The 10,141-nt window shown below is 38.8% G+C and overlaps 2 protein-coding genes across 5 annotated transcripts in view; both read left to right on the top strand.

Annotated features, from left to right (window-relative positions):
- Window positions 1-2,700: 2,700 nt before the first annotated feature.
- On the top strand, window positions 2,701-5,589 carry LOC122072154 (BTB/POZ domain-containing protein At5g17580-like). 3 transcript variants are annotated; one of them, XM_042636716.1, is made up of 4 exons: window positions 2,701-2,823; window positions 3,406-3,509; window positions 3,613-3,682; window positions 3,785-5,589. In XM_042636716.1, the coding sequence occupies exons 2-4, from the start codon at window positions 3,490-3,492 to the stop codon at window positions 5,408-5,410; spliced, it is 1,716 nt and encodes a 571-aa protein (XP_042492650.1). In that variant the 5' UTR covers window positions 2,701-2,823; window positions 3,406-3,489; the 3' UTR covers window positions 5,411-5,589. The 3 variants fall into 3 exon arrangements, with proteins under 3 accessions (XP_042492650.1, XP_042492652.1, XP_042492651.1); XM_042636717.1 differs by lacking the exon at window positions 2,701-2,823 and adding an exon at window positions 2,844-2,918; XM_042636718.1 differs by lacking the exon at window positions 3,406-3,509 and having other exon boundaries at window positions 2,724-2,823.
- A 3,691-nt stretch (window positions 5,590-9,280) lies between these two features.
- The window catches only part of LOC122069070 (ubiquitin-like domain-containing protein CIP73), a 19,818-nt gene continuing 18,957 nt past the window's right edge, over window positions 9,281-10,141 (top strand). Inside the window, exon 1 of one of the 2 annotated variants that reach the window (XM_042633025.1) lies at window positions 9,281-9,515. The gene's annotated coding sequence lies outside the window, so the exon portion shown is untranslated. The remainder of the gene's footprint in view (window positions 9,516-10,141) is intronic. The other variant, XM_042633019.1, reaches the window with a different exon arrangement.

The raw sequence follows: 10,141 nt of genomic DNA on the forward strand, positions 1-10,141 counted from the left end.
ACTTTCTTTCCCTTTCATTGTCCCTAATTTATTTATTTAATTAATTATTGTTGCTTTTGTTTTAAATATAAAAATACAATGGACTTTAGGTCCTTTTCTTCTTGATCTTTCCGATCATGTCATGAGTGTCGGTTTAAAAGTGTATGTTTGCCAAAAGGTGAGATTATTAGGGACCAGGTAATTCGGCCTATTAGGAACCAATTTTTAAAACCATTGGGTTGGGCAGGTGAAACCTCAACAATTGCATTTTTTACCATGTGCATTGGATTTTGGAATGAATATGGGTTTATTAAGAGTGCATGAATAGATTAGATGAGATGTTTCTTTCAAAAAAAAAAAAAAGATGAGATTCAATATAGGAATTATGGGTGGTAACTCCTAACTTAGTTTAGTTCATTTATATATGAGAAAGATAAACTTGAAAGGCAGCGTGGTCTTGTGTCTAGACATAGAGGGGGTAGAATGATCGTCGAACCCCTCATAAGATGGAAATCCCAATCACCTCTATGTGTCTGGCACAAGGACCATAATCCCGCCCCACCCCCTCCCCCAAAAAAATAATCTTTCATTGATGGAAATCTCATCCCTATTGATGCTTATGCGTGTTATCTCATTGGCCTTTGTGGTGAAACATAGACCAGCTTAACTTTTAAGGGGGTGTAGTCATTTCGCTTTTATGTATCTAGGTGCAGGGGTCACACTCCCCCTCCCCCACCCCAACCCTAAAATATTTTTTCCAAATCTAATTGAGCTCTTATTAAGGCACTGTTTGACAATGATCCTGTCGTTTATGTGTCCAGAAACTGCAGAAACGACTTTTCATGTTTGTAGGAACACAAATGAATTTTTGGGTGTTTGATAAACCTGTTTCTTGAATTGTTTTTTACCAAGCTCAAAGATGGATCAGAGTTAAAAGGGAAGAAGGAAGGCAGCCTTCGGTGGTGGATGACGTGGCTTTTCTTTCATGGTTTTTGGGAACATCATAATTTTTATCGGGCTTTTTACAATGGTTGTCATCCAAAGTTGTTTCTAGAAACAACGAAACATGTATGACTTGTTTCGTCACTTGCGTTTCTAGGAATAAAAATTGCTATAAATTTTGATTTATATATCTAAAAACAAGAGAAAATGGAATGACTTTATCTAACGATATTTAGGCCATTTCTCCGTTTATGAGAATAAGAAAACACAGAAACGATAAAAAACAGAACATTATCAAACAGTACCTAAGGGCCCGTTTGATAACATTTCAAGAAACACGTTTCTGTTGTTTTTGTGTCAAGAAACGATAGAAACGGAACAAAAAGCGTTTAACGAACTCGTTTCGTTTCTCTTGTTTTCATAAAAAGAAATCAAAATTTATGGTCATTTATGTTCCTAGAAACGGACATGACAAATAATTTGTTTCATCATTTCTAGAAACAAGTGAAGGCAAAGAAATAGGAGTTGTGCCCGATAAAAATGGCCGCAAACTCTATCCATCAGAACAATAACAACAACAGTCTTCAAGCTCTTAGCAACTTCTCTTGTTTCATGCAATCTGCTTCCTCCAATTTCTTCTCTCTATTCAATTTCAACCTCAACAGCAATTGGACAACCTCACCACCGTCTAGTCCTCTTTCTATTACATCATCTTCTTCTTCTTCTTCGTTAGTCATTTGTTTGCCTTTCCCATTTTCCGATGCCCCACAGTCACCAATTCCTTCTATGTCGAATATGGCCGCTGCCTCCTCCAACCAAAATGGTTCCCTTTCATCTTCATCGGCATCGACAATCAAGGGAGTGTCACAGGCATCAGGGTTTCGTTCAATGGTTAGTGTTTCATGTCTCAATTCAAGCCTAAAGGGAGGTGAACCTGCTCGTAACGTCTGCACACATCTTCGGCTACCAACGAAGAAATCCAGTGCTCACCGATCTTTGGCTACCATTGACGAAATCCAGTGCTCACCGATCGACCATCGAAGATATCCAGTGGCCGTTGATCTTCGGCTACCATCAACCGATCTGGACGGAGTCTGATTCGCAGAGCACTTGATTCAACCACCATTCCTGCAGTTCGAGCAGCTTCAATGGTGGTCCGAAGTTTAAGCAAAGAGAAATGGAAAGAGATATTTTTCCATTATATTGTTTTAAAAAAACAAAATTCTACAAGAAAGGTTTCAAGAAACGAGGTTTATCAAACACCCAAAATTTCATTTATGTTCCTAGAAACGAAAATTTATGTTTTTGCCGTTTCTTGAAACAGAAACGATAGAAATGTTATCAAACGGTGCCTAAGTTGTGCCCATTAGTTGAATTTGGCTCCTAGTCAGGAGCTACTCAACTCTATCTATGCAGAGAGAGAGAGAGAGAGAGAGAGAGAGAGAGAGAGAGAGAGAGAGAGAGAGAGAGAGAGAGAGAGTGTTATTGAGTGGGCTCATTAGTTGAATTGGGCACTACTCAAGAGCTACTCTAGAGAGAGAGAGCGCTAAACTACAATTGAAGAATTTGAAATTGAGGTCTCACACTCCCACGGTCCCACCCAGAGATTCTTATTGAGTGGGCCCATTTGTTGAATTGGGCCCTACACAAGAGCTACTCTAGAGAGAGATAAATGACAATTGAAGAGTTTGAAATTGAGGTCCCACACTCTCACAGTCCCGCCCAGCAGCAGTTAGTAGGCCAGTAGAACTCATTTTTGAGTTTCCATTCTTTGCGGAACTACTTTCCACTCATCTCGTCCTTCACCAATCTCTCTCTATCTCTCTACCACTCTTCCCATCTTAGAACTTCATAAACTCTCTTTTTTCTCTCTCTGCAACACAGAAATAAGATGGAAACAAGGTACCATTTCCCCCTTACCTTCTCTCATTCCCAGTTCTAGGAATTTACCAATGGGGTAGCCATTCTTTTTCTTAATCGGATTTGATTTATAAGCAGTGAGTATCGGTTGCTTTCATTTACTTTAGATTTCTCCGTTCTTAATAAATATTTTTAGAAATATTTCTGTAATCTTTAAAACGACCACCTTAAGTAACTAAACTAGGAAAACACCTTAGACACAGTGCACCCACCATTCATATATAGCTTCTAAATATTTAGTGCCAATCCTTCATCCACAGTGAAGGAACTTCCTACTCATTTTTCAACTTCGCAATGTTATGGATTTTATGCCGAAGGCAAAAGTAATAATCTCACATCAGATGTGAGTAGCCCGATGTGGATACTTAAAGGTATTTGAGCACCCTCTCCTTAACCGCTAGCTTTTAAGGATGAGTATTATACAAGTCCGTAACACGCAACACATGTGAGATTACCCAGTTGTTTCACTCTAGCTACAATAAGTAGAAGTGGGTAACATGTTAAAAATTTGAAGTTTTAGAACAGTAAATAGTCTAACAGAGTTATCTGACGAAATGAAACCAGGGTGGGTCTGCTCACTGTATGATCTCTGTCCCTTCCTCACTGCAAATCTAAGACCACAAAACACTGGAAAGCAAGACAAGCAAAATGCCCAGAGAATCATCTTGGTTGGCTCTCTCTCTCTCTCTCTCTCTCTCTCTCACTTTAATGCTTTCTTTCTAATTTTTGTTTGAAATCTAAATTTGAGATTTCTCTTTTTGTTGGATATAGGAATTTGGTGTCTACATCACCATGTGTCCTCCATCTTCACATACATGGTACCATCTACAGACTAAACAGAGTAAGGAGAAGCCTCAAAACACAAACTGAAAAGGGACTACCATTTGCTACTTACATACATCACTTTTTTGTTCATCTTCTTTTCCTCTTTCTCTGTTTACAGGAACTTGTGGTTGCAAAATCAGCTAAACTAGCTGTCCTACTCAAAGAGAGCCAACATGAGGAGAAGCCTTCCCTTTCACTCCCAGACATCCCGGGCGACACCAAAACCTTTGAGCTAGTTGCAAGGTTCATCTATGGTTGTGAACCAAATATCTCTGCTTCCAATGTTGTCCCTCTAGCCTCTCTTGCTTACTATCTAGAGATGACAGAAATTCATAGCCCTAATAACCTCTTGAACAAGACCCTTGACTTCTTCAAGCAGAGAGTCCTTCCAAGCTGGAATGAATCCATTAAGGCCTTTAGAACTTCAGAGCATGTTCTTAAGCAAGCTTCATTACTTGGTTTGGTTGATGCCTGTTTGGATTCACTCACCAAGAAGGCACTTTCTGATCCCCATCTTCTTGGTGTAACAATCCAAGATGACATTAATGGAAATAACATTGGGGAGAGGTGGGTTTCAAGGAGGAGGCTTTTTGTTGATGAATCTCAATCAGAAGATTTAAACACATTACCTCTCTGTCTTTATGAGCTCATCATGTTGGCCATGATTCAGCGTGGTATCCGATCAGAATATGTAGCCGGTTCACTTTTCCGGTATGCGAAGAAGTGGGCTTTCAAAGAATCTGGAGAGGCAGGTGTATCAATGTATGTGAAGATGGTCCCTCAGAGAGAAGTCATTGAAGTTGTGCAGAGGTTGTTGCCTGATAAAAGAAGCCTAATACCTTGCAAGCTATTGTCTGAAATGCTTCTAGCAGCGATCGCCTTGCAAGCAAGCTTCGATTGCGTAAGTGGGTTTGAACTTAGGATTGGGAAACAACTTGATGAAGCCAAGGTGGAAGATCTCTTGATACCTTGTCAAAATTACGCGAGGGAAATTCAGTATGACACACACTGTGTCAAGAGAATTTTGAAGAACTTCTATGGGAATTACCCATCTAAAGAAGATCCATCTCAGCTAATTACAGTTGCAGTGCTAATGGATGAGTTCTTGGTAAAGGTTGCTGGGGATGTTGATACGCAGAAGGATACATTTATATCATTAGCAGAGATGTCAGTTGCTGCGTCACATGGGATTGAAAAGAATGCTGATGGTATATACAGAGCCATTGATATTTACTTCGAGAAACATGGATACCTGACAGAATCAGAGAGGGATGAGGTATGCAGGATGCTGGATATCCACAATATGTCAGCGGCAGCACGTAAGCATGCCGCAAAGAATGAGAGGTTGCCGCTGCGGGTGGTGGTGCAGGTGCTGTTTGTGGAGCAATTGCAGCTGAGGAATGTATTTGTGAATGAAATGCAAGATTTAGAGGAGAAGTGGGGAAGGGTGGAGGAGGAGGAGAAGGAGAAGGTGGTGGTGGTAGGGGGTGGAGAAGAGGAGGAGGTGAGGATAGAAATGGAGGAGATGGATGGGAGGGTGATGGAGTTGGAGAAGGAGTGTCAAAGGATGAGGAGAGAGATTGAGGTGGGTGGGAGAAGCACTGAAGTACTAAAGAAGGATAAGGGGAGCTTGTGGAAGCAATTGAAGAGGAAGCTTGGGTGCACTAGTAGCATTCATAACTATAGTTGCCATGTTGAAAAAAAAGAGGAACATGCTTCCAAGGGAGATGGTTCCTCACTCTAATAACCATCTCTCTCTCTCTCTCTCTCTCTCTGCCAATGGAACCAGCACTGAACTGCTAAATCCAAATGAGTCCATTCCACTAATAACTTGACAAACAATTTTTAGTGGATCTCATTTTGCGTTTGTGATTTGTTTTTGAGTTTGACATTTTTGTGTTTGTATCAGCCAATCAGAAATGGTTGGTTGGTTATCTCAGCTCTCCTAGAAGGGGAAAGATATGATCAGTTGATTTTCTATGATCTATAAACTGATGAAATTAACCTAAAATCATAGTTATGGGGACAGAATGCCCTTCAAACAGTGAGAAAATAACATCATTATTTGAAAAATCGGAATCAGATTGGGTGAATCACCCGATTTGAATCGGAATTGGGTTGAACCCGATCCTAATTCCAGCCGATTCCCCCAACCTTTTTTCGAATTGCCCATATATTTTATCTTCATTTTTGCCATTGTTTCCTTCTTTAATTCAATAAAATAATAGAAAATCAATGAAACTTACATCTTGTATAAAAAACATCAATAAATCATAGATTTTTGAAAGATTTTTTTTTTCTTCTTCTTGTTGATTCTACCTTTTAGGATTTTGACCAGTTCCAGACAAGCACGCAAGGGCGCAGGAATCTAAAGCCAGTTTTTTATGCACGATCATGCCTTACTGCCGTTGGATAAGAGTGTGTTCAGCAATTGAAGGCACGAGTACGACACGACCGTGCATAAAACTTTTGCTTTCAATTTTCAAAAGCCGAGAACTTGTATGACAAATAACTCAGTTTCAAAGGAGGGGCTTTGCTAGGCCCAACATATCCCAGCCCATATAAGTAATGGTCTTGTCTTCCTCATCACTGAACATTTTTATAGCCACCTCTCTGATCTCCTTGAGTTGCTCATGCACTCTTGGGTAAACACTAGTCCAAGATATACTGCAAAGAAAGAAAAATATGCCCGTGAATGTGTGTGTGTGTGACTCTCAGCTTCACTTTGGAGGAGGCACTTATGAGGAGTGGATGTGTTATTCCATGTTTGAAAACTCAGTTGTGTAGAAATGCAACCCTAAAAATGATGCAGGAAGTAATGGAAAAACAATAATAAATAATACATACAAATTTATGAGGTTTGACAAGATTACTTATGTCCCCGGTGAGATGAGATATTGCTTCACTATCAATGAAAAATAAAGTTATAATGCTCGTCCTCACACCTCTCAGAATTGTTTACAGGGCAAGCAAACTCGCTTACAAATATATAGCGAAAAAACCCTAATATCAGAAAACACAAAATTGCCCTTAATAAATGAGTCCCAAACGAAAAATTCGAGCAGCGTGCCCAACCTCATCCTCATTGGCCCACCTCTTGTTGATGCCTATATGCACTCCTCATTGGCCCCTGCACTGATGCAAAGATAGTGCAAACAAGGGGCATTCTTTTTCCTTGTATATATCAAATTTATTTGTTTAGGATTCTTCTTGTTGGAGATTATCTTCTTAATAAATTTTAATAGTTTTGTTAAAAAATAAAACAATAAAAAAATAAAAAAATAAAAAATTTATTGGTTTCATCTTGGGTTTCTGGTTTCCATCAGTCTTAATAATCCTAATCAAAATCAAAGCAGAACCAATATAGTGTTGGATGTGGTTTGGTGTGCTTCAATTGCTTTTTAAAATTCGATTTTCATTTCAACGGCTGATTCGTATTAGTATCAATCATCACCAATATCGATTGTATTGAGATAGGATCCACTCCTTGTACGTTCACCTGGTCGTACGAGTCAATATCCAACATTTATCCGACCTTATAAAGATAAATAGGGCTATATTTATAAACAAAAAGGACACGTGTTGGATGTTGACTCGTACAACTAGGTGATCATACAAACAACTGATTCATTTTCATCATATTACTGCTATCATCCAGAGGAAGGTAAAATAGTAGAAAAAACATGGGTATCATTTTTAGGGGAAAACAATCCGATGTGATTTCAAAAGGCTAATACATATTGATATTGATTTTAGAACCGATCAATACCCATATCTGATACTGGACAGTAAAACCATGCCCCATTTTATAGAAAATGAGAATCTAAAATGCAATAAATAATGGAAAACACAAACAAACAATCACACAATCTGACGCAAGGATTTATATGGTTCAACAAGATTGTCTATATCCATAGTGAGATGAGATCTGCTTCTCTACCAATTGAGAATAAGGTTACAATTGCTCATCCTCGCACTATCACACATCTCTCAAATTACTTATAGAGAAATAACCCTCTCAACTAATATATAGCAAAACCCAACACATGTAATTTATTGAAAATCCTCATATAGTCCTAATTTTTTTTTTCTTAGGGTCATGCGCAGTCTTGAGGCATAGTCCATTTATGCAAATAATGAAATACAAGACATCATACCCCTTTAACACCATATACCTCGTAGTCTATAGTGTTAAAGAAAGAGGGAATATGTTATTTGTGTAGGAGCGCGCCCTTGCACCCAAATAGAGGGTTGTGAAATAATTGGAGATGTCAATTTTAGGACTAACTTGGTAGGCCTGATTGAGCTTGACCATTTAAAGTCCGAACCAGTGCGACATGATTAATAAACGTGTTAGGCTCAAGTCCAACTTGATTATCATCGATCGTCCCCAATGCTAGGCCCTTACCCATAGGTCATCTGACCAGACAGACTAATTATTGGCCTGACCTAGCCCAACCCTTTAATCACTATCTTGCACAAAAATGAATTGTTTTGAGGTATATCAAGATTTAGTCTCCACTTCATATTTCATGGACCAATCCTGCTTAATTCACACATTTATTGAAAAAATTTCCATGAAATTCTCATTTTACCCCCCATGCCCATAAGCTAAAGATAAGCAATGGTAAGACATGGTTTTAATATAGAAAGGAGGAAAAAGATATATTAAACAAGAATTTAACCCGATTAAATCCCAATTAAGGTCCTGTTAAGTAAGCCCAATTAAAGCTTAAGGCCGATTAATTGAATATAGATCGAATCTTGCCCACCCAATGTAAGCTCAATTAGATAAATGATCGGTCACGATGCATAGGGGTGTCAATCGATGAGGCCTAGACGGGCCTGGAGGGCCTATACCCTTGCGCTGCGATCTGCCTATTTAAGGAATGAGTCAATCTCATGTCGGGCTCGGTTAGTTTTGGGCTCTAATCAGTCTTCTCCTTGTCAGGCTAATCATATTATAATCCGGCCTTAAAATGGGGTAATATACTAATAAAGCTTTAAACAAGCCTTAAATGGTCTTTAATTATTTTAGATTTAAGAAACTTTAATATATTTTATTAAATCATCAAAAATTTAGAAAATATATCACACTTAATTACAACCAATATTAATAAATAAATATATATCATATTCTATAAAAAAAAAAAATCAAAATATACATATAACAGTCAGACTAAACATGTCGAGCCGGTCAAATACCCATAAGGCTTACCTCTTACACCGAGCAGTACTTGTTTATATATAGGCCAGGCCTTAGTCTAACATGTTTAATAATCAATGCGAGGCAAGTCGATCTTTAATGGTTAGTCCCAATCGATCGAATCGATGAGGCCTTGAGATTGACACCCCTAAATTGATGCAGAACTTAAAAATGATCAAACCCAATTAGGCTTGATCGAGACTGACCTGACCTGACCAATTGACACCATTGCAAATAATCACCGTGCCTCTCTTGATCGATGCCTGCACCAACGCCAGCAGCCGCTGCTCTCTCATTGGTTTGGGCGCTGGCGCAGGGATACACTCTCCCGACTGAAACCATTTTTCCTATATAAAAAAAAAAAAAATTCAAAGTAATTGCATCATGCCGTCATACGCGAGTAAAAGGAAAGCGACGACGTCACGAGCCCCAATCTGCTGCGTTCGCCACGCAGGTGAGAACACAACAAGAGAGAGGGAGGAGGAGAGAGAGAGCAGAAGATAAAAGGAGAAAGAGAAACTCTCTGTCGGGTTTGCCTTGCCCTCCTCTCTCTCTTTCTCCTTCCCTCCCTCCTTCTCTCCCTATCTTCACTCTCGAGGTTTCTTTGATAAAGTTATCATCGAGACAATACAGACCTTCTCAGGTAGTTTCTTTCTCATCCTTTTGCTTTTTTTCGTGCAGTTTTCGTGATCGGCAATCTTTGTTTTTTCCCCTCCGTCTTCTCGTTTGATATTCGTGATGCTGTTCTTGGTTCTCTGATCGTATGCTGCATTTTGTATTGGATATGGATGCATAAATGTTATTTTTTATTAAAAAACCCTAAGCTTATCGGACTGTTTACCTACGGCCTCCTGAAATCGAAAGTAACGTCAATGTGATCAGATTCGATCTCTGTTTTAATTCAGTTGCGTTTCAGTTCAAAGTAACAAAAATTGCAGATTGTGTTTATAGTATTTAGTGTGTGAAAGTGGAGTTATTTAGTGACACTGTAATTGTCTTCGTTTCATTTTATTGGCGACTCACAGTTGGGCCGAGTTTCAAATACCCATTTATTCGCATTCTAAGTATACTTGATTTATACAAGAGGGTTCGTTCTACAAGTTGATGAAATTTGTGAATTTTATGTGCTTTGGCTGAAATCGATGCTGTTTTGGGCTAGGGATGGACTGGTCTTGCTTTTAGTTCTTTCTTCTCGCTTGGATTTTATGGACAGTTTTCTACTATTTTTTTTCCTGCAAATTTCCAATCGTGTTTTTTTTTTTTTTTTTT

Source organism: Macadamia integrifolia, chromosome 2 (assembly GCF_013358625.1).
Source record: "Macadamia integrifolia cultivar HAES 741 chromosome 2, SCU_Mint_v3, whole genome shotgun sequence".
In the NCBI taxonomy this organism is placed as follows: domain Eukaryota; kingdom Viridiplantae; phylum Streptophyta; class Magnoliopsida; order Proteales; family Proteaceae; genus Macadamia; species Macadamia integrifolia.

What these genes read in the sequence shown, in the direction of transcription:
- LOC122072154 (XM_042636716.1), top strand. Translation starts at nt 3,490, where the DNA reads ATGCCCAGAGAATCATCTTG. An exon ending in ATGCCCAGAGAATCATCTTG is followed by an intron (nt 3,510 to 3,612) that starts GTTGGCTCTCTC and finishes TGTTGGATATAG; the next exon opens with GAATTTGGTGTCTACATCAC. An exon ending in CCATCTACAGACTAAACAGA is followed by an intron (nt 3,683 to 3,784) that starts GTAAGGAGAAGC and finishes CTCTGTTTACAG; the next exon opens with GAACTTGTGGTTGCAAAATC.